This window comes from Nomia melanderi, chromosome 7 (genome assembly GCF_051020985.1).
Source record: "Nomia melanderi isolate GNS246 chromosome 7, iyNomMela1, whole genome shotgun sequence".
Taxonomy (NCBI): domain Eukaryota; kingdom Metazoa; phylum Arthropoda; class Insecta; order Hymenoptera; family Halictidae; genus Nomia; species Nomia melanderi.
The window spans coordinates 15369651-15393899 of NC_135005.1; the positions used below are offsets into that span (position 1 = coordinate 15369651).

Genomic DNA, 24249 nt, shown 5'->3' on the forward strand with positions numbered 1-24249 from the left:
GTCAGCCCAGTCAATAACAGTAACCCGGTAGGCACGTGAATTTATAACGTTCGTCATTGATCTCCAATGCACCACAGCATTTTTATCAAACACGAAAGGGGGTGGACCTGGGGAATTTATATTCCGTTGCTATTTTGCCGAAGAATAATATTATAACAGATTAACGATCACCACGTCAACAGTGCCTTATTTTATCGTTCCTAAGGAAATTGCATTGATTTTATCGTATGCATATTTAAGCAACAGTGAAACATTCGGGTCAAAGGAATTATTCGATTATTATTCAAAATGCGAGGTACACAATGTTATCGCGATTCATCGTTTACAAAAAGGCATTACAGGTTTTATGATATTCTGAGTGCTTGACCAAAAGTGAAGCATTGTAACGAAAAAGGTCCTCGTCAGTTATTATTCGAAATACCATAAAAAAACACATCCCGTCGATTCCAAAGTTCTACATATTCTACACCTCGAATATTCAAGGGAAAGTCAAACATTCGGTTCAAAGAAATTATTCCATTATTCTTCAAAGCATGAACTACACAATGCTTTCACTTCCAAAAAACATATCACAGATTTAACAACATCCCAAACATTGAAACAATAGTAAAAAAATTCGTTATTAGTTATTATTCAAAGTACCATAAAAAACACATTCCATCGATTCCAAAGTTCTACACATTCTACACCTGAAATATTCAAGGGAAAGTCAAACATGCTGTTCAAAGAAATTATTCCATTATTCTTCAAAGCATGAACTACACAATACTGCCACTTCCAAAAACCATATCACAGATTTAACAATTTATTATTCAAAATTCCAAAAAGAACACACACATTCCATCGATGCCAAAGTAAGTTCTACAGATTCTACGACACCTCGAACATTCAAGGGAAAGTGAAACATTCGGGTCAAAGAAGTTCCGCGCGGTTATTAGATTATCAGTGGGACGCGCCGGTGTCGATGAACGCATCCGGCCGATCGATCTGCCAAATTGAGAGAGAGGCGGTCCGCGGTGCGCATCAGCTGTTGCGGCCCGGTTTTGTCATATGGCGCGGTTATTACTCGGCCCAGGCCGCTCAGAAAGTTTACACGCCTCTGGAAGAACGACAATGGCCCGTAAATGGGACATGAGGAGCGGCCGTGGAACGCTCTCGGCCCGAGTCGAACATCTGTTCCGTCGGAACCGGCGCTCTCTCGAACCAATTTCGATATTGTCGCTGGCGATCGGTATCCGGAGCTCCTTCTCGTTGCGGGAGAAATTGCGGTTGATCGTTTGCGGTCGTCGAATGCGCGTCAACCCCGCGACACGGTCCGCTCCGCTTGCGGTCCTTGGAACACGGCCGCGCTCTTGGGGATTAATTCTTTATTGCGACCCGGTATACCGATGCGAGCGCATTTTTCGGAAGATTGCGCACTGCGGATGTAAGCGACATTTCAAGCTGTTCGCGCTGAATATTGAATGGGAACGGGAAGCTTTCGTTTCGAGACTGTTTCGATGTGTTTGTAGAAGTGTAACCGTTTGTCCTACGATTTGTAACTATGATCGACACGATTACTTTGTCGTTAATAACTTATCGAAGAAAAGAGAAGACTTCAAGGCGTAACAGGAGAATAGCATTTAATTTGATTTTATAGAAATTGAGTATTATGTTCGTGAGATTCTATTTAAGGCGAGGGGTTAAGAATCTAGAAGAGTTCTATTGGAACGTTTATTTTCTGCGTTTTATTTTATAAGAATTCTTCATATTTTCAATTGTACGAACAACTGCGATATTACATTTCGTTTAGTATCCCCAGCCTTGCAAGCCCCTAAACTACAGCACGATCGTCGTCGACCACCCAGTACATTCTACCGGTCGCACGCGCTACAGACCATTCCGATATTTATCATTGATATGCAGATTAATGGAAATGAAACGATAAACCTGATTGAGGTTTGTGCATTTAGATACTATAGACACCGGTATCGTGGGAAGCACGATGAAGGGCGAAGGCGTATCTACGGCACGCTCCGCAATTCCCCGGCTGTAATTTTGTCGTTTGTCTACGGTGACACGCGCCGATATATTATTGCAATTAACCATTAATAGAGTAATCGTGTCAATCTATCTCCGTCCTTGGCATCACTCCATCCGTATCAGAAAATAACATGCCACGTACAGCAGCGTGCACAACACACACGAACTCCTCCCCTATCAGCATTCCTCTCGAATCATCCTATCAAAACTAAAACCAAAACCATGCATTCCCAAAGAATCCATCGCGAACCCTAACCATAACTCATTCATTCCAACCTCCTCCTAACTCGGCCTCTCCAAACTCCAATTTCCAGTGGACCACCCAGTATACCGTGTCCGTACGCTACAAATCGTCGTACGTACACAAGAGGCGGCGCGCGCGCCTCGAGAACCGAGTTCGCCGTAACGAGAATCGTCGACCGACAGTCCGTGATTCGTTCGTCGTTACGACTGCTCTCGGCAGAGACAGGGCCGGCCAGAGCCTGGCCGCGCGACGAGGAGGACCGGCAACGGGAAAGAGACGGGAACGCTGAAAGACGCGGTTGGCGTGGGTCAGTAGACAGGACAGGAAGGCCAGCGTGATATTCGATACGAGGGATCGCGTGCGCGCGGGGTGGCTGGTGCCACCCTAACGTGGCACGTGGGGCGCTACCAGGTGTTGCCTAGACGTCGGGTCGATGCCGATCCCCGGCGCACGCGCGGCGTCCCCCGCTCGCCGCTCCGCGTCCCTCCGCGATCCACCCAGCTAACCCTCGCGGACCTTTACATCCCTCCGCCTAGCCGACATTCTCGTTTCTGGCTCCTCCACCCTCGACCTTCCCCCTTTTTGCAGAAGGGGAGATAGAGAGCCACCTATCCTCTCTCCCCCTCGCTCGCCTGGCCCATCGTCGTTCACCCCAACGCGTGTGCCACACGATCCCCCCTTCGAATCCGTCCCCTGCCCCCGACCCACCCCGCCCCACCCGTGCCGCCTGATCCTCATCCCCTATCTCGGGCTGCACCAACACCGACATCACGTAACCAACAAGTTCGCGTCGCGTATCGGCGACACAGCGTCACCACTATGCAGCCAATCTTCCATAGGAATTACCATCGGTGTTCGCTCCCCCCCGGCTTCGCCGCCCTCGCCGGCAACCGGAGTTTACACACTGGCCGGCGGGGCCAGGAACGAGGCCGGTGCCCGTGGCACCCCGGCCAGCTGTTCCCTGTTCCCGGTGTCCGCCGTCAGCAACACGTCCTCGTCCAGCCTGCACTCCTCTTTCGCCGGGGGTTCGGCAGCCTCTAACGTCGCCGGCTTTAAATCGGGTTTAGCGAAATTTATAGCGGGCTTCGCCGGGACTCGGTTCAAATAAATTTCGGCATCCTCGCGCGATCTGCGATAGATACCCTGAATTTCGAGTATCGACGGGGTACGGTTCTAGGTAGAATGTAGACTCTAGACTCGAATGGATCGTACGGTAGCCGAAAAGTCTGGTTCCCGGTGCCCGTAGGTTCCACGCAACCCGAAGATCCTCGGAGGTTAAAGCTACCGGAATGCCAGAGGATCGAAACATGGAGCGTTGCGCAATAACGAGATCGCGGTGATTTGATACGGAGCCAAGAGACTCCGGCCTACGCCAATGGCGATGCACACCACCCGTCCCGTACACACGGGGAGACTCGTGCGCGCAGGTTTACCCCGTGGCACGCGCGCGCGAGCGCGAGCGTGAGCGCAACACAATCGAAAGGCCTGCAGGGATCGGGAACTAGCATCGGCAGCCTCGAGGGGTTGCGCAGCCATCCCTCGCTCCGGCGTGAGCCGTCAGCAGCGACTGCAGCGCCTCCGCGCGATGCTGACTCTAGGGGAGCCGCAGCGGAGGGGTGGCGGGGGCTCCCGGTTCTGCGGAGTGTCGGACAGGGACAGGTTATCGTTTGTCGGCGATCGAGGGAGAGAGCCGCCGAGGCGAGGTAGGGGATAAGCAGCGTCGACCGGCAGCGCCACCGACCAAACAGTCGCACCCCGACGTCGTGATCGTATTCGAGGGCACCCCCTGTCACTGGCGAGAGCCGCGACAGGGAGCGACCGAGAGAGTATTCCGGATCGGACGGACGGACGGACAGACGAACGAACGAACGAACAAACGAACGAACGGAACGAACGAACGGACGGACGGGTGGACACGGTCCGCTCGGTATTCAGTGAGCCGGAGTTTAGGGGATACCGGAGGCGTGGACGCTTGGGAACGCGAGAACGGGAACCGCTCCTGACGGGGGAAGCGAACCGGAAGAATTAAGAACGGAAATCGGAAGAGCACCGAGAAGATCGAGAACGCAAGAGCGAGCGAAAGAGAAGAAGCACAAGAATCGGTAGTAAGACCACCGGTAGTAGTAAAAATAAGTAGTCCTCTAGCTGGTAGTCGAAGGGGAAGAGAGATTTACTCGCGGAGAGGAGGTGGGATTAGTGTGTTTTGCGAGTATAATACACGGTTTGGGGTCTGGTTTTACCGGAGACAGTCGGTCAGGAGGGCCAGAGGCAGAGAGAGGTGTTCTCGGTTGTTCCGTAGCCGGGGCTCTGGCATGGTGGCGGTGCATCCTACGAAGGAGCTGCCCTCGCTGTGCCGATGACGAGGCTGCAGATCACGCCCCGCGGTGAGCAAGGAAGGTCGTCGAGGAAGCCGCGGCGTCGCCAGTCACCGTCCTCCACGGATACGTCGTCGGTGGTGGTGCGCGAGGTAAACAGGCTAGGGATACTCGGGGGGCTGGGCGACGGACGTCGGCGACGGAGACGGCGGCGTCGGTCGAGCATCGACGGCTGCCTCGCCGGCGACGGCTGTTTAGGGGATAGACGTTCCGCCGGGGTACGCTGGGATCGGGATAGTGCTGCTGCCGCTGCTGCTGTTGGTCACGCCGCCGGTGCGCTGGTCGACGTCGTCGTCGTCGTCGTCGTCGTCGCGGCACCCGACGTGATCCACGGGATCGGCGTCGATCGGTGCTACGGTGGTGCTGCGTACGGTGCGGTTCGTGACGGTGCTGGTAGTGGTGTTGTAGCTACGCCGACGTCGGTGGCGGAGGCGGAGGTTCGCCGCGGGGATACCACGGGTGCCGCTGCCGCTGCTACGCCGAGGCCGCCGGTCGATCGCCTCCTGGTGACCGTCGTAACGTCGCCGGACGGTGACCGGGCTCGTGGCGACCGGTGCCGCACGCAGGGCCGTCACCATGCCGCGCTGCCTCATGGCCAAGAAATGGAAGGCGTATCCGTGGCCGGATCGCGTCGACGACACCCAGGAGGAGGAGAACAACGACCCGTCCGCTGGCATGATGCAGGACACCGGGCCGCCGCCGCACACGGCACCCGTGCACCACGGGATGCAACAGACCACCGCCGCCGTCATAGAGAAGAGGCAGCAGCACAGGCATGAGCCCGAGGACGAGGAGATCGACGTGGTCGGCGACACCGACACCAGGCAGGTCGATCATCAGCAGACCTGTTGGGGACCCCACAGCCCGACCGCTGGTGCCACTGCGCCCAGCCCGCCACCCCTCAACGCGTCCGGTGCTCTCTACTATCATGGTGAGTGGAAATGGAGTTGCCCTCCTCGACCATGTTCCTTTGTATTTATACAGTTGCGATCGCTTGTAGGATTCTAAGTTTTCGGTGTTTCTTGGATAGATCGGTTAGGTTCTCGTTAGTGATTTGTAGGATTTTCTGGTCGTCGGTGGACTAGGGGTGTAGAGTAGATCTTTCGGGATTCACGGAGAATCGGTGATTCGTCGAGAGATTAGATATAGTCTATTCGCGGTGTTGTATTGAACAGTGGACGAGCGCGTCGTTATAAATATTCATCGACGCTATAGCCTCCCACTCGATCGTGCGAAAACGTCTTACCACGAAATTCCACGTGGCGGTCCCGAATCTATCGAGAACACACCTCCCAGAGCGTTAGCCGCGAATCTCCGATCCGGTGGATGACATCGTCTACATGCCCACTATTTGCATCTCTAGCGCCACGCCCTAGATTGGCCAGACGCGACGACTCTAATCCCTCGTGGCTCGTAAAAACAAAAACCCGAGAGAAAGAGGAGCCCCAGACACGGGAAAAGAAAAACAAAGAAACAACGTTGAAATCGTTCCCTGCTGGATCCTAACCCCCGGGGAGATCCGACCTTCGGCCTATCTCGGAGTCTGGCCATGCGTCGAGCCACGGGGGTGACACACCCGCCGATTGGCCGATCGGCCGTGTGCTATAGAGAAATTGCGGTAGTCGGCCCGCGACGATAACACGAGCCAGTACAGTCCACCCCCATGGGACTCGTCGTCGAACGAAAAATATCAGCAGGGTTAAACGTCTCTTTTCTCTGTCCACCTCGAATGACGATCGTCTAACGAACATTTCTAGATTAATCCAATGAAAACCAATGCTGTTCGTTGCGTATAGAAACGAAAGACTGCTTCGATATTTTCGATATTTCACCGTCGAAACGAACGAATAGAATATTTCTTCCCGTCTCTTGCGAATCATCGAATCGTACGATTAGCCAGCAGAGATTATTGCCGTCCGCGACGAAAACACGTCGAGGGGTTAATGATTTTCCTCGGTTTCGCCGACGAATTCCGGCCATGCATCGCACACGCACCAACACGCGCGTGCACACGTATGCACACAAGCTGGGCGACACACCCGCCGGGCCGATCGTTGATTTTACTGCGGATCTTTGGGCGGATCGAAGCGAAAGGGGAGGAATAATCCCTCTTTCTCTCTCGTACCCTCTGCCCGTCTTTCTCTGTCGCGTCCCATTTGGGTCACCTTGCTCTCGCTCGCACAAAGCGGCTGCTAGCCAGTTTTTCTCTCTCCCTCTCCCTCTCTCACTCTCTCTCTCATTCTCTCTCTCGCTCCCTTCCTCGTTTGCCCCCTTTTCCACCATGTCCCGTCCACTTTTTCCAGCCGCGAACGCTTTTCCGCGACACGGCCGCAATCTCTCGCGCTCGCCGCGAATGGGAACGCAAAAATTCGGGCATCGAGGGTACGCCAAGGCGGCGTGCACTCATGCGCGCCAGCGAAGACACCAGCTCCGCTGCGTTTTGTTTTGCATCGCGGCCACTCTACGCGGCTGTTGCATGCGGCTGCTGCCACTGCGGCGGATAGGCGGCTGCCTCGAGTCGTCCGCGCTTCCGTCAACGCGTTGACGGCCGCGCGACTTCTGCGGGCGTCGCGTCCATTTCGAATGGAAACCGTCGAGCTCGCAGCACGTTTCAAATGATAGCGGTGTTCGTATGGCAATGATTCTTTAGTTGGAACTGATAGTAGGATTGATAAGGGAAAGAGGGGAAAGCGAGTGGAGAAGTTAGATGCGTGGATTATAAATATAAACCATAAAAGACCATGAAGACGGAGGACAGTGCGAAAAATTCGAAGATCATTGGTCTTTGAACTCTCGTAACTTTGTAATAAAGGGTCATACAATATTCTTCCTGAGTTCGTTAGAAAGGGCGGAGCTTCTAGTTTCTTCCTTTAAAAGTCATTTTTCCTTATATCATTTCGCCTTCCAAAATTTACGAAATCCTGCACTGTGGTATTCGGAGCGTTACTAAGACGCTTCGAGCGGAGTTTCCGCGCTTCGCGACGGATTCGGACGCTGTTGCTCCTACGGTTTTCGAGCAGCGGCAAGCCTGATCCCTCCTCGAAGCGGGACGCGAGATTTTGTGTGGGGATTCGCGATCATTGGACGAGGACAGCGAGACGTTACGCCCGGGAAACGGATTATAGTCTGCCATTTGGGTCAAGTTCCTCCAGAGGGCCGGCGTACTCGCGATTCTTCCAGCGGACGCTTTCCTCCAGGACTGAAAGGGTTGATTTCGGGAGACGCTTTCATCCTCCGGCCCGATTGTCTCCGAGTATTGCCTCGAGCACCGTCGATTTAGCTTTCATTGAATTAGCGAGAATTTTCGTATCGTCCCGGAGAATGGTTTCTGGATAGCCTTTGGCTTCGGGTAACCTTACGCAATACTTGTGGATCTTTGTCTTTGAGTATGCAGGAACCGTTAATGCTCGAGTCCAATTATTATACAATGAGGCTGTTACAGTAATGCCGTTAGCGATAATGATAACGATGATAGTAACAGTAATAGATCACAATGACAGTACTATAACGATAACAATATCAGCAATAGTAACAGCAACACTAATAGAAACTATATTAACAACTATAAAAAAACCAACAACAACAACAAGAAATTCCTACTTTCCATTTTCCCGGCGAAGCGACAATCAACTGGTGCTTAATCAACTCGAAAAATGACAAAGGTTACAAGCCGGTAACTTTGAACTTGATTACCTCCACCTGAGAGTACGTGTTGAATACGCTCCACAAGTTGATTTACGTCGCCGTGCCACGGAAGTCGTGTGTCTCGGTGCGCGTTATCGGCTCGGACGGATTTAAGAAATTCATCGGGCAAGCCGATTCGGGACCGGCCGCGTTCCCCGGGAAAGCCCCGCGGGCCCACACGGTCGATCCGCGCCGTCCCCAATCGACAACAGCCGCGTACCCGCGCAGCTGATAATTATAGGGTGACGGTTACGTAACCGAACGGCACACGTGAGCTAATCGCGTAAGCGAGTGAATTACTGCGAAAACCGCCGCGGATCCAGCTGTTAATTGAATTTCGTTATCGATTGTAACGCCCGGATGTGTCTATGTGTGTCTCTGTGTGTGTGTCGGGTCTTTAACATGGCGCGAAGTGTTATGTAACACGTGCGCCTCTGCGACAGCGTGGCCGACCCCGCGGATCGAACTTATGAAAATTGCAGCAACTTGTTCGCTGCCTCTGTTTATCGGCCCGTTTACACGTACGTCGCTGAATCGCTTTCCCTCGATCACGTTCCCCGTTTTTCTTTCCTCTGCCGCGGAATTATCCGCCTTGGACCATTTCATTCCCTTGAACGTTTATCAACCCCTTGCACTCCAAAGGTGCCTTTCGATTGGTACATCAAAATTGTAAAATTCCTTATTTAACGTTAAGTCTTGAGTATCGATACGTGAAATGTGGAAATAAAATACCATTGTTCTTATTTCGTGAATAGATCCCTCATTAAGTTGAAAAGAATGGCATCTATATCTCATAAAAATTGAATATTTCTAGTGACACTTTGTTGGAGTGCAAAGGGTTAACACTAGAACTACCGTAATAGTCAAAATGACTGGTTTCGATCTTTTTGTTCAGCAATTATTGATATTTTCCATGCATCGATTATTCATGTTTCATTTCAGTACTATAATGAATGTCTGAAGAAACTGAAAATAATCTATTGCTACAATTTTTATAGGAACTGCATATTAATCGTATTAAATGCTCGGTAGTTCTAGGGTTGATTTAGGTTTAGGATCGTTGAATTTCGTTTGAGTAGTTTCTGGATTTTAACATTGCGCTGATACTCATTAGAGATGAAGAGAGATATAATGAACTTTGATGGAATTCAGGTGTAAATGAAGTGGCATTGAGTAAAACTCGTTTTCCTTTTATTTGGTGTTTGTTGAATTTTATCGAATCTCTTATTCTATTTTTCTTTAAGTTACTTGACACAGAGGATGCCATGAAATCGTCGCGATCAGTATTCAGGTCGAAAATATGTAACGGTCGGCGCCGATTAAACGGCTTCCTTTAACTGTAACTCCATCATGAATAAACGAATTGCATTTCACCGGGGGTCGCGTAACGCTCCATTATGCGACCGTTTTTCCGCGGCGCTTCTTTCGGATATTTTCGCCCCGACGTTGGCCGTCCAATTAATTAAAAACACTTAGCTCAGCGGCACTCCGCGAAATCCTCATCCTGAATCCCCGTTCTCCGACCGCGATTCAATGCGTCGCTTCTTCTACCGAAATGAAAAAGAAATCCCACGAAGAGGAAACGAACCCTTAAACTCTCCGTTATCCGAAGAGAGCGCAAACGAGACTTCTTACATCGCTCTCAGCTTAACCAAATAATTAATCCCTCCCGACACACGTGTCTTTCTCGCGACGAAACCATACATCAATGTAACATCTCCTCCCCTACCCTCTTCGAAATAAATTCCATCGAGTACAATCCTCGCCGCTCCGTTCTCCGCGTTACCAACCCCGGAAATTGAATGCCAAGCAAAAAGTCCGCACTTCAGTTCTCACTGTCCCCAGGCACGCAACGAAACCACGCTCGTCGAAGCTCCGTCGTCAGTTGCCAGCAGCGCGTCGCGGAAAACGCACGCGCCTGCTCGAACGCGAGCTCGTTCTCGCGCAATCGCTGTTTCTCGCTTCTCTTTTGTCACCTGGCAAAGAACCGTTGAAATCCATCTCACGACGAATCCCCTAATTCTTCACTGTTGACCCTTTGCACTCGAGAGGTGACTCTCAGTCAAATTATAAAATTTATTCAATATTGAACTGTATATAACGCAATTCTCGCGCAATCGCTGTTTCTCGCTTCTCTTTTGTCACCTGGCAAAGAACCGTCGAAACCCATTTCACGACGAATCCCCTAATTCTACACCGTTGACCCTTTGCACTCGAGAGGTGACCCTCAATCACCTGATTTCACGTAGCAAAATTATAAAATTTATTCAATATTGAACATCAAATTCAATAGTGAAATATTGGGATGGAAAAGCTTTTCTCAATTCGCTTGCGATTTCCCTTCGAGTTCGAAAAAATATCGTTCGCGTCTAGTTAGAAAATTTAAATATTCCTAACGAAATACTTCCGAGTGCAAAGAGTTAATCGTTTCCTGCGAACCTGCTCGAATGCTCCGTGTCTTATCGCGTCTCTGGCCGACGCTCGCTCGTGCGGGGACCGAACCGACGAGCGAAGTCAGAGGGAAATTGCGAGAGAGAGAGATGGAGATCTGGTTCGATCCGCGGTCGGAAACGATCGACGAATAACAATGGCAAAGGACCTTACATCGGCCTTTGAAAGGCTAGAATCAACAGACTCGTGGGAGCGTGCGGAGCGTTCATTCGACATTATTGATTCTCACCCTCCCCCCTTGCCGCCACCCTTTGTCTACCCCTACTCTACCGTTGCCAGTCCACCCTCTCTCATCGTGTCTCTCTGTTCCTCCTTCCCTTTCTCTCTCTTCCTTCCTCGCTCTCGTTGTTTCCCTCTCCTCCTTTCTCGCTCTCGTTCTTTCCCTCTCTTTCCATCTCGTTCTCAATGTTTCCCTCTCTTTCTATCTCGTTCTCACAGTCCCCCTTTCTTTTCGTCGCATTTAGACTGTTCCGCTCTCTTTCCATCTCGTTCTCAGTGTTTCTTTCTCTTTCCTTCTTATCACTGCTCCTGTCTCTCTTTCTCTTTCTTGTTCTCATTGTTCCTCTCTTTTTCTTTCTTATTCTCATTGTTCCTCTCTTTCTCTTTCTTATTCTCATTGTTCCTCTCTTTTCTTTCTTATTCTCATTGTTCCTGTCTTTTTCTCTCTCTCTCTCTCTCTCTCTCTCTCTCTCTCTCTCTCTCGCTCTCTGTCTCTCTCTCTCTCTCTGTCTTCCTCGCACGGGCGTTGATGAAATGCATTTCCAGACACGGCCACTCTCCTTTCCCTCTGTGTCGACTCCCTTTTATTTCAGCCAATAATAGATGCGCGCCGGTTGATCGATCGGCCAGCACAGTTTCCTGATTTATTGCCGTCACGCGTCCCGTCAACCCTCCGCGGAAGCGGAGCCTCGATCGGTCCGAGGAGATATATCCCACGCGATTCATCGAGGATTCGCCTTTTTCCCTTTATTTCACTGTGCGCCGAATTTCCGGTGTCTCTGGGCTCGGTGTTCCTCGCACGCTCTCCGATTCGACGGTTGCGTACTTCGACAGTGGTTTTCGTTAGTCACCTCCGCGGAGAATCGAGAATATCTGGCCTGGTTTTTTCTAAAGAAAAAACGAGGTTATCGGATGCTAGGGTCGAGAAACTTTTCTTTCAACACTCTCAGGGGAAAATAATTTTGAATGTCGTGCTTTTATTTTTGGAAAGATTTCCGGAATCGACAATTTCGGGGGTGACTTTCTAGCGGCAGAGAATATAGGGATGATTAATTTCTAGGAAAATATTCATCGTGTAATGAACTCGAGAATTTAGAGGGTGGTTTAACCCTTTGCACTCGAGAGGCGCCTTCCAGTCATTTGATTTGACCCAAGAACATTGTAGAATTCAAAATTCAATATTAAACTTCATATAATGTACGAACACATGCAACATCGAAATAAAATAGTTCCGTCACTTGATTTACGCAAGGTATTTCTTTACGTTAATTGCAAAAAATATCATTGACATTTCATCAGAAAATGTAAATTATATTAACTTTCATAACTTAATTTGTTTCATTAAAATATAATAATGATAAAATTGAAAATACGTAAGATTGAATAAATGCTAAAGAAATTTCTAGTAATAATATATTTTGAATAATAATTAAAATAATGAATACTTATTGAGAAAACTATTCTCCAGTGCAATAAATTTTATTGTTTAAACGTTGTCCTTATATTATCAGAATAGATTCTATTTGACAACAATGACCTCTTATCAAATTGTATCACAAAATAAAACTAAAGATTAAAAAAAAATAATTCCTGACCGAAAGGGTCGAAAAATCGATTCCCGTCGGCCGTCGGTGGCAAGACGAAGCGACGTGATTCGAGTGATTAACCGCGCGCAATTAATCGCGGCGCGTTTCGGACCGATGATCTTCGGCTTTCACGGCGCCTGCGTCCTCGAAGGATTCGGTGGCCGAGCGCTGTTGCTCGGCCGCCGGAATCGTACGTAATGCTCCCATGAATATGGAACGGCACTCCCTAGTTAATCGTGTAATACTGTTGTTGCTTTTGTTTGAGGTTTGTCGCCGATCGCCGTTATGAATTATGCATGGATCGTTTTCGGGCTGTTCCGATGTTTCGGGCTGCTCCTGTGACTTGTTGCCCTCGCCTTGTCCGCCAGTCTTCCGATATTGCCTTTCAGTCGTCAGATTTATGGGCCGTCTATCTCGTCGAAATCCGCGGATAGATGTATGACCGTCAGATCTTCCGTTCGATTCCAATAGCGTCGGGATTTTCTTTCGCAGTGAGTTACGATCGTCGATTCACACGCGAGACTGTACGTTCAACAATAATCCTTTAAGAATACCTCCATGACAAGAATCATGTTTCCTTTACAGTTCATTCGAAGAAATTCTAATCTCATCGTAACACAGTATCACACCTATATTACAATAACAACTCAGAATTAAGCAATAAATCGCAATCCATTACACATCGAAGTTCAGCGTCGATTTCTCCTCGAAACGAACGACGGAACCAATCCGATTACCGAAAGATCGCATAATATTCCCGGAACGTAACATCCAATCAAGGAACTCCGAAACTAATCCCAACTAATATCCCCGCGCGACCGAAGATCCAGCGAACAAAGCCCTCGCAATACAATTTAACCTCTGGCATCTCTTTCCCCGGCGTCGTCCTACCCGGTTCACCCTTTCTCAGACACGAGACAATCAGCGCTCTCTAAAAAACGGAGAAAAGACGGAGAGCCGAACGCGAGCAGGAAAAGACAAAGAAGAAACGGGATCGCTCCCGTTAGGGTCGGCATAATGGGGATCCTCTATGCTTTCTAACAAGTTGTATCGATTGGAGTTCCTCTCGGCACAAAAGCAACAAGGACTTCCGGGCTCTCTCCGCTGTTTCGCGGAGGAACTCTCCTCGTCCCGCGCCTCGCGCAGGAGGAAACAACCCAGCTGACAGTTCGGATGACAGCGGTATAAGGGGAGGGTGTGCGCGGAACCGTGGAGAGAACGCGGGGAGGAAATGGCTGCTCGGGGGGTAATTTCTGCGCTCTCGTTTCTTCCCTCTCTCTATCTATCTCTCTATCTATCTCTCTCCGTTCGCGCTCGACACACAATGCGAATGTCGCGTTACATTGTCGCAGCGGGCGTATCGATCGGCATCCGGCGGCTAGGGAACGAGGCATCGAAGGCTGACTGTCGCGTGGTCAAGAGCAATAAAAACGAAGGGGTCGCGGGGTTTAAACAATTTAAGCGCGGCCCGGCCACATCACGCGAGACCGCGAGCCACGGCATCGGAACGATTCGATGGCCCTGTGAAGCGTGCAACGGCCACGATGCTCATCGATGTGACAGTTTTCGGGAAGTTCGAAGGTCGTGTTGCTTAGCTGCTTCTCCTGAAGGGGATACGATCTTTTGGGGGTTCGCGATATAGATCGGTGCCTCACAACCTTTTCCGTGCCGTACCCCACTTGAGGTTTTCTAAAATTCTTGACACCCTGTGGAACGTATATGATGATTTTTAAGGGGGCGATTTGATATTTGAAATATCACCTTGTATGTCTCGCAATATTTACAAACGTAAAGAATATAGCAGAAATATTATAATATTAAAAATTATATATATGTGTAATATAAACTTCATATATATATAATTTTTATTATTACAATATTTTGGCAGAAATATTATAATATAATATTAAAAATTATATATATGTATAATATAAACGTTCATATTTCTGCCTAAATATTATAATATAAAAAATTAAATATATGTATAATATAAACGTTCATATATATATATATATATATAATTTTTAATATTTATTTTGGCAGAAATATTATAATATTTTGGCTATTTTATATGAGTTGATATTCCAAATTTCAAATTGCCCGCCTTAAAAATCAAATTGCACTGATGTAGATGAACGGATGTAGATGGATCACGTTGGTTATCGAGGAGCTTGACTTCTCGAGGTTCTTCTTGGTATTTTGTTATTACTGGCTAGGTTAATGTTGGTTCATAGGTTAATTTAGTTTGTATTTTAATATAGATTCCAGAGGATATTTGGTGAATTTTTTCGAAAAAAGGCGAAATAAATTTGAGAACCTCTGTGTTAGATCGCACCGATTCACTTCCGTTCACGGGGAACAATTAATTAGCCCGAAGACCGAGCACTCGGCCGGTTCATAACCGTTAGGGAAATTGCTTTTCGAACGACTGTCACCGTTAGTTCGTTATCTGTCCCAGTTCCTTGGTTATTTGTTCCGCGAGTCGTTACCAGGATTTTTTTCCACTTTTTTCCTTGTTTCTTTTGTTTTATACGACTCGAAGAAGCGTCGATTGAAAAAGGGGAGATATGGAATTGAATGCGTTTGCATTGTCCGTGATTTTAATTGCGACTTTTTTTCTCTACTGGTAGAAAGAGGAATGAAACAAGGCTAGGCTAGAATTGAAATGGGATTTATGATTGGATGGAGGAATCGACAGTCCCTCGATTATTTACGATATCCTCGTCATATTAATGTTCACTATAGTTCCCTCGTAGAATACTGAAACCTTAGCTACCAGCGGAAGACCTTTGCTTGTTCTCAAAGATCCACTAGCGACCTTCGAAGACACACGAAGGGCTTCGCTGTTCCTTCATGATCTACATAATCCTCGAGCTACTGTAACCCTTTCTAAAAACAATTAAAACCTCTTGTCAATCTTGAAAAACTCTAAGTGTCATTTACAAATTCTTTCTCCTCGTTAGAACAATATTATTCTAAAGAAAATTCTAATAAAATTCTTTAAAACGGTTCTCCTTTGAAATGTTGAAATTTCTACACTCCAATAATAATAAATCCAATTCTTATCAATCAAAAATCTACTATAATACACCCTTTAAAAAAAATTAAAATCCTAATAAAGTTCTCCAAAACATTTCCCTCTGAAATACTTAAAATATCCACATTCCAATAATATTAACCCTTTGCACTCGAGAGGCGCCATTCAGTCGCCATTCGATTTGACCCAAGAAAATAGTAAAATTGAAAATTCAATATTAAATTTTGTATAACGTACGAACACATGGAACATCGAAATGAAATAGTTCCGTCGCTTAACTCCATGACCTATGATTTCTTTCTCAACTCTGATCGACATTTCATAGAAAAATAATGAATATTTATCGAGAAAAATATCCTCGAGTGCAAAGGGTTAATAAATCCACTTCTCATCAGTCGAAACTATACAATAATGTACACCGTTACGAACACACTCTAATACAACAAATGAAAAATCCAATATCCGCGAATGTCGAAGAATAAAAGAGAAGTAAAGCGTCAGCAGGAAGAGTAGCGTGACGAGGTGTCGATCAAGCGATCGAAAGAACGGCCGGGCACGTTCCTTCCGAGGGGCGTGCAACAGTTACCCCACGCGATATTATACTGAAACCTTTTTACCCTCCCGGTTTTTCGCCCCCGTCGTTTTCTCGTTAACAGCGGCACATGGTGGAAGCAGCTGGCGTGTGTCGACACCAGGAAATGAAAACGGCGTGCACCGGTTCCGTCTGATTCACGAATTCAAATATTCATGGCGTGGCTCGCGGGAGGGAAGCCGGCTGACGTTGGCGAACGCAACGGAACGGGGCGGGGCGGGGGCGGGGGCGGCGGGTTGGAAGAAATGTTATGTTATCGGCGCCCTTTAATTTTCGTCGCTGGAACGTTCCACTCGAGAAAATCCTCCGGTATAATTAAAGGTCGCAGCGACTCAGCTGGCCCCAATGACGACGGTTCTTGACCTGAAAGGCCAGCTTTGGTAATTTTATTTCCTCCCGAATTACATCCATTCAGAATATTACAACTTGAATGTAAAAATCGTTTCACGTGGAACACGCTCTATAAACATGCACGCCTGACCCACTGGCTGGAATCTCTGTTCCCTTTGAATTGGAGATGTGCGGATTGAACCTGGTCGGCGAAAGGTTAGATTTTTACTTTTCGAGGATCAGATGTTATTTGATGGTTGATTTAAAATTATAAGTTGTGGGCTTTTATTCTATGCGAGTTTAAAGTGAGTTTAGAGGAACTTTCTGTTAGATGCTAATGAAATTGGAGTGTTCGATGGTTTATGATTATGGAATTTTTGTTGTACGCGTTTTCATGTGTGATTCTTATGATCTCTGTTGAATATTCTCCCTTTGGAACGGCAGCGAACTTCATTTTCTGATTCAGGGATTAGTAAGAACTCGCCGGACAATCGAACAATAATCCGACTTTCGATTGCCCGGATCCGCGGAATCGGAGGGCATTAATTTGCATTACTCATTAGCGGCCTCTAATCAGCTTTGTATTTCCCGTCCAACCGCCCCGAACGTACGCACCTGACTTAATTAATATTCACGGCTAATTTTAGGCCCGACCGATGCCGCGCGCTGTTTCGACGGATGAGCTAAGGTTAATGAGTCGATGAATAATTTATTGTATAGTAATACTTTCGAGCCGGCTAAGCCGACCGTTTTCGCGAACTTTTAATATGCCCCGTTCTCCGTTTGTCTTTTAATAGCCTCCGCTCTTGCCGTTGACCCTGACCTTTTCGATCCGTGTCAGGAAACTTTTGGATGCCGCGGATCATTGATTAACTGGCCCTTAGAACAAGCTTCTCCAAACTTGGCGCCCTGGACTCAAGGATCCAGGCGCCTCCCAAAATTCCTCGCCTATAGATTCTTCGATTCGAGTTCTAATTACTAGGTCCGCTTACACGGAATCTTCTAAATGATCTCAATTTAGATTCCCAGGTTCCGCACTAATTCCATTCAATCCCAGTTTCCCTTCTCGATCTCCGATTTCCAGCAATTGAAACCAGAACGTCTGAAAGAACACTCAATCAACAAAGTTCCCAATCAAACAAGTCTAAATTCCACATTCTATTCACAAACTCCAACTCATCGCAAACCTCCATTTCTCAAACCTCAACACCCAACTCACCAACAGTCCTCTGAACACCTCAACATGCATAAAACGAGTCTGAAAGAACTCACAGTCAACAAAGTTCCCCATCAAACAAGACTAAATTCCACATTCTATTCACAAACTCCATCTCACCGCAAACCTCAACACCCAACTCACCAACAGTCCTCTGGACACCTCAACATGCCCAAAACGAGTCTGAAAGAACTCTCAATCAACGAAGTTCCCCATCAAATAAGACTAAATTCCACATTCCATTCACAAACTCCATCTCACCGCAAACTTCAATACCCAACTCACCAACAGTCCTCTGATCACCTCAACATGCCGAAAGCGATTCCACCAGAGACCAAGCTGACACCCTGAAATCTGAACTTGCAGGTTACACGCACGAGTCGTGGATCAACCACGAGGAGCCGCCGAAGTACGCGACGCTGCGTTCGGCGGCGGAGCTGGCTCGGCCGGTGGTCCCATCGCCGCCGCCGCCGCCAGCCGCTCCCCAGGAGCTGCCGGTAGTGGTGAACGGTTCGAGTTTGCACCAGCCGCACCCTGTCCCGACAACGACGCCGTCGTCCTCCGCATCGCTGAGCCTGCCGCCCCGGAAGAGCCTCGCCATGTGCTTCACGAGCACCGGCACCGCTCTGTCGCTGCCGCCTAAGAAGAAGGACATCTACCGACCGTACAGCCTGCAGCCCACGTCCGAGATCCGCACGTCGGCGGAAGAGGACCTGTCCGCGGCGCAGGCGATCCTTGACCTGAGCGCCTCGCCGGCCGCGCCCACGCACTCCGTGTTCATTCACACGTTGTCGCCGCCACCGCCGCCGCCGCCGCCGCCTCCGCCGCAGCAGCAGCAGCAGCAGCAGCAGCAGTTGTCAACGGCGGTGCCGCAGCAGCCGGGGGTCGTTGGGTCCGGGCAGCAGTTGCAGGCCACGCAGCTGCAATCGGCGCCGACCGCGCAGCCGATACCGGTCTCCGTGCTGGTCCCGGTGCCCAGCTCGCAGGCCAACCAGCTGAGGCAACAGGAGCAAACGCAACAGCCGCAATCGCCGGCGACCGCCGAGGCGAACGCGAACTGCAGCGCCGGTAGGGACGGGTGAGTATTTCGTTGATGAATGGGGACGATCGGCTGGTACGTTATCGGTGTCGGTTTCCGGTCGATCGGGGGACGAAGGAGAGGCCGTTCTTCTTGTTCCTCTGTCGGCGTTGCGATGAACGGATCGGACTGGTTGTTGATCGATGTCGCAGCACTGCCGCTTTTGTGTACTTACCCGTCGCTTGCTCGGTGTTTGCGGACACGTGGCCACGGGATTATTGATCGTTCGAATGGTGTCTGGATTATTGATGTTCGTTATCGTCGTTCGTTGCGTGGATCTGTTTGCATGATCTTGATGGATTGTGTACGTCCGTGTGCGCGTGGGTGTGACGAGATACGGGGGCTCTGTTTGCCGATGCGCTGTCGGTGATTTTAGGGGATCGTCCGGGGCTTTTTTCCCTGCGGGATCAACTTTCGCCGGGATGCTTGGGACATTTTCAGATGGAGGTGGATCTAGATTACGCCCTGCAGTCGTTCTTCATTCTTATCGGTTCGATTGTTGCGTCGGAGCTTCACTTTCGGCGATGTAACCTCTATAGACTTAATCCCTGACATTGGTCTTTCTGCTCGAACCCTCGTTACAACCTTCATTAACAGCCACCGAATCACCGGATAAGCCCAGTCTCCAATCCCCACTCCCAACCGACCGACAGTGCATCGACTATCCTGAGATTCTCCGACTTATCAGCCTGAACTTTTCTGCTCCCAACAGCGGGCCGAACGGCAGCAAGACGGTCGCGTACACGTACGAGGCGTTCTTCGTTTCGGACGGTCGTTCGAAGCGTCGCAGCACGAACACGAACGGGGCCGCGGTCCCGGAGAAGGAAGCCGCCCAGCCGGACAGGCCGAAGTTCACCTGTACCGAGTGCGGCAAGCAGTACGCGACCTCGTCGAACCTGTCCCGGCACAAGCAGACCCACCGCAGCCTGGACTCTCAGTCCGCCAAGAAGTGCATCCACTGCGGCAAAGCGTACGTGAGCATGCCCGCGTTGGCGATGCACGTGCTGACCCACAAGCTTGCCCACAGTTGCGGCGTCTGCGGCAAGATGTTCTCTAGGCCGTGGCTGCTGCAAGGCCACCTGAGAAGTCACACCGGCGAGAAGCCGTACGGGTGCGCGCACTGCGGCAAAGCGTTCGCCGACCGCTCGAATCTGCGCGCCCACATGCAGACGCACTCCGCGGACAAGAACTACGAGTGCTCGCGCTGCCACAAGACCTTCGCGCTCAAGTCCTACCTGAACAAGCACCTGGAGTCCGCTTGCCTGAGGGACGACGAGATGCCCGGGCAACAGCAGGCGGCGGCCGGCGGCAACAGCAACGGGCAGCAGCAGCAACACCAACAGAACAACTGCGGCTTGTAGCAGCGCTACGACAGAAGCAAGGCCGCGAAGCGTCGCGAGGACGACGGACGTCGCTGCGCGATGGACGCCGCTATGGAGAGCTAGCGGTCGTACCCGGCCGCGGCGCCCGGATAAATAGGCTGGGTGAATTCGGGGAAGTCCGGATGCACGGAATATAAAAAGTAATAAAAAAGGTTTGCCCAGTAGGTTTTAAGTAGAAAAGTGCCAGTAGAGAATGACGCGTAGTGGAAAACGGTACATACACAGATAGAGAGAGAGAGAGGATTGATCGGTCGATCGTGGCCGGTCGACCGATGGAGAGGGGTTAGAAGGTGGTATCGGTTTCTTAAATAATGTCTAACATTAATAAAAACGTCCAGTAATGTTTAAGTCTTAATCGAAGCAAACGGAACGACGAAGATTGAACTTCGAGGGGTTGGAGAGGAAGCGAGAAGAGAGAAAGGTAGAGAGAGAGAGAGAGAGAGTGAGAGAGGAAGAGAGAGAGAGGGAGAGAGAGAGAGAGAAAAAGAGAGAAAGAAAGAGAGAGAGAGAGAGAGCGAGAGAGAGAGAAAGAGAGATTGATTGATTGGCAGAGCGAGAGAGTGGGAGTGAAAGGGAGAGAGAGAGTGATGATGAGAGAGCAACGTCGAACGGTGACGTCCACACTGCAGTCTAGTCACTCTAGTCGATTATACCTATTACATTATGATATTATATTATTATATTATATATATTATATTATTATATATATAGTATATATATATTTACTAGCGCGTACGGTTCTAGTCGCGAGCCCGTTACGGAGACACTATTTATTAATACTTAGCTGCCTAAAGTGATGATGAAGCTGACTCTCCGCGGATATAATGAGCGAAAATGATTAAGCTGGGGGGAGAATTCACCGTGATCGATGATAATGATGATGGATTCGAGATACAATAATATTGAAGAATGGATTGCCCTGTTCGTGGGACAAATCGGCGCGATCCCCGGTTGGGATTCTCGTTCTTCGCGGAATGTATTCCGAGAAAATGGCGTCGAGGAACGCCGTTACGGAGAGTTGAATCCTGCTCGGAGGGAGATCGTCGTGTTCGTCGGGACGCGCGGCCGTCGCAGTCGGCTCCGTCGCTTCCGCAAAGTCGACGGCGATCGTCCACGAAGACGCGGCGACGATCCTTTTGCATGTTCCTTATCGACGGCGCCAGCGGCCGGATTATAATCGATCTGGGATCGACGCGTACGACGGACGACCGACGCCATTACGCGGGGCCGAGTGCGCGGAGCGTGTGCGCTCCGACAAAATGGCGTCTCGCCTGTAGCTCGACGCTCGTCCCGTCTGCTTCTCCGTACGCGTAGCGAACGATGAACGAGGGACAGGTTTGAAGTGAATGGAAATTTTTGAAATTCAGGGAACCTCGCGATTTTTCGGGACACTTGTTAGTATCTTTATTGGAACCTTGTTTCGTTGAGGAACAGGTTGTAGTAGACGAAAGGCGTTTATTTTGATGGTAACGGGAAAGGATTGAAGAAGATGGAGGAAAGTCGATTTTTGTTCGAATACGGGGATTCATTTAGTGGAAAGAGAATGGGATTTGGGAATAGAAGGGACATTTCGTTTAGAACTGTCCCTGGTTCATTGGGGAATAGCGATCGAAATCTTTTATGGAAGAGTACGATAGTTTTTGTACGAGAAACGTATTGCTTCCGGAATATCGCGACGATGTTGAAGCGATCCACTTCGATGTCGTTGTGCTCGCGAAGATTTCGTGTTCCTTCTTTTTAGCTTGCTTTTCTGCAGACGCGACGGGGTTGAGTACACGCGAGACGGAAGAAACCAAAGACGCGTACACGTATACACAGAGACATTGAACACGTATACATAAATACATGGGACACGTAGGGACAAAGAAACAGTAAAACACACGTAAATACACAGACGCGTACCTACACACGTAATATTTAGAGCAGATTTCGACTAAATAGATTGCGTAATATTGTTATACACATATTTTATAGAAGCAATATAACGAGTAAGGGAATTAAGTGAAAAAAAAAATTAATAACGACGGCCCGTACGGTCAGAAGCAATGTTTCGACACAACGAATTATATAATTATACATATAGAGGCGGACATCGAAGTTTAACGTGATAGAAAACGATGATTTGCTTCGGCATCATACCTTTTTTTTCGATCGTTCCGCCGCGCTCTCCTCGCTGCCTCTCGTGGAAAATTCAGGAGATCAAAGACATCGGCGAATCTCGGATCGGTTCGATTCTTCGGCTATCGTTTTAGACACTTTCTTTCGCACACGATCGATTTAAGTGTTATAATTACGATTAAGCCCTTCTATTGCATAAATTAAGTACAAACATACGGAAAAAAGGGGACGTCGATGCGAAACTCAACGCAAAGACGGTTCACCAGTTTCACGGCCAGAATTTCTAGTAATCACCGGAAAAAGCAACGCTCGAACAAATTTTTCATTCGATAATTATACAACGAAGTTTCAAGTGCCATTTTTTAAAGCTTCTTCCTCTAGCGTGGCTCTGTATATAGTACCCGTTATCTTCTCGTTTAGAAGGTATGCGCTTTATCCCATTATCTTGTTACGTAGCCTCCAGTACAACGAATCTCAACGTCTAAAGTAATTCAGTTGGAAAAGAAAGCAAGCAGCTGAGCATGCACTTGAGTTGCCGGTTTAACGTAATTTCCGTCGTAAACGCGACCAAGGGAGGCGAAACTTTCGGCAATAAGGTGTTCGTCGGGCAACGATGTCGCGCGCGCAACAACCGAAGTCAATATATCAGTGCTTTAAAATTCGACGAACGACGCGAACGCGGAACGAAAATGGAAACAACGAAAGCCGTGTCTCAGAACAACGAAAGGATATATAAACGTACGCGGTGAAAATTCCAGCGAAGAGTCGAACTCCCGAGCGATTCCGCAAATTTCCACGGGCGAAACGATCAGGGCCGCGGCATATTTTTAACCACCGGTGAAACCAGCGAGAAATCGTGCGAGAACGCGGGGGAGGAGAAAGGAGAGCGCGGACTAGACGGCAGCTCGCGGCGATCGGCCGCGGCGACTCCAAACAGTCCTTTTGTAATAAAACGATTTTGCCGACAAATAATTACCGCGTTGCATGTACAGAGTAGCCGACCTCACCGCCAAGATAAAAGTAACAAAATGACAAAAAAAAAGAAAGAAGAGAAAGGAAGAAAGGAACGGAGAGAACGACGAGCCGCGATACGGTATTATTCGACGTACGCGCGGCGTTCGTTGCGAGCGAATCGGCGCGATTCCCGTGGACGAACCGACGTTCCCGGGGAATCCGAACGATCGCCTCGCAACGCGATGGAATGAGAGCAAACGTAAACGGAGAGAAAACAGATCCCAAAGGCTTTCTCTAGTCCTGCCCTTGGTGACGTTTGTTTCACGAGTTCCCCGAAAGCTGCGCGGCAGCGCGTGCGATTGTCGTGTGCGAACGTAGAGCAATAAATCCTTAAGCAATATTAAGTAAATTAAACGAAGTATAAACGAATATTAGCCTGTCGAATAGGGAAAGAAAGAGGGAGAGAGAGAGATGAAGAGAGAGAGAGAGAGAGAGAGAGAGAGAGAGAGAGAGAGAGAGAGAGAGAGAGAGAGAGAGAGAGAGAGAGAGCGCGAGAGAGAAAATGGATGCGTGTAACGGTGAGAAAGAGAGAGAGAACGAGTGACGTTAAACGGTACATTAAAGTAGAACAAGTGCACCGTTTGACGCGTGTTTGTTTGAATTAACGAGAACGGAGGGGCAGAGTGTGAAAAATCGGCATACAATCGAATATATATATATATACATATATATACATCGATAACAGACCGCCGATCGCGTGACCGTTCGCTCATTTCCGGTTTCGTTCACTTCGTCTCTAGACGTTCGACGCACCGTCGAACATTCTCTCTAGTTTCCCTAGGATACATAATTGTTCTTTAGAGCAACACGGCCAACGTAATAGTTTATTTATTTAACTTCTCCTTTTTCTTTTCCTTTCTTGCCGAATCTTGTTGTCAGTATTATTATTATTGTATTATAT

The 24249-nt window shown here is 48.8% G+C and overlaps 1 protein-coding gene across 2 annotated transcripts; it reads left to right on the forward strand.

Moving 5' to 3' along the window:
• Positions 1-3893: 3893 nt before the first annotated feature.
• Positions 3894-23774, forward strand: scrt (scratch). Of its 2 annotated transcripts, XM_076369053.1 has the most exons (5): positions 3894-4368; positions 4516-4733; positions 5039-5572; positions 18123-18834; positions 19547-23774. In XM_076369053.1, exons 3-5 carry the CDS (start codon positions 5218-5220, stop codon positions 20193-20195), a joined length of 1716 nt encoding a protein of 571 aa, XP_076225168.1. In that variant the 5' UTR covers positions 3894-4368; positions 4516-4733; positions 5039-5217; the 3' UTR covers positions 20196-23774. The 2 variants fall into 2 exon arrangements, with proteins under 2 accessions (XP_076225168.1, XP_076225167.1); XM_076369052.1 differs by having other exon boundaries at positions 3896-4733; positions 5050-5572.
• Positions 23775-24249: the final 475 nt, after the last annotated feature.

Coding starts and splice junctions, on each gene's coding strand:
- scrt (XM_076369053.1), top strand. CDS start 5,218: ATGCCGCGCTGCCTCATGGCCAAGAAATGGAAGGCGTATCCGTGGCCG. Junction 5,573..18,122: donor CGGTGCTCTCTACTATCATG/GTGAGTGGAAAT, acceptor CTGAACTTGCAG/GTTACACGCACGAGTCGTGG. Junction 18,835..19,546: donor TGCAGCGCCGGTAGGGACGG/GTGAGTATTTCG, acceptor TGCTCCCAACAG/CGGGCCGAACGGCAGCAAGA.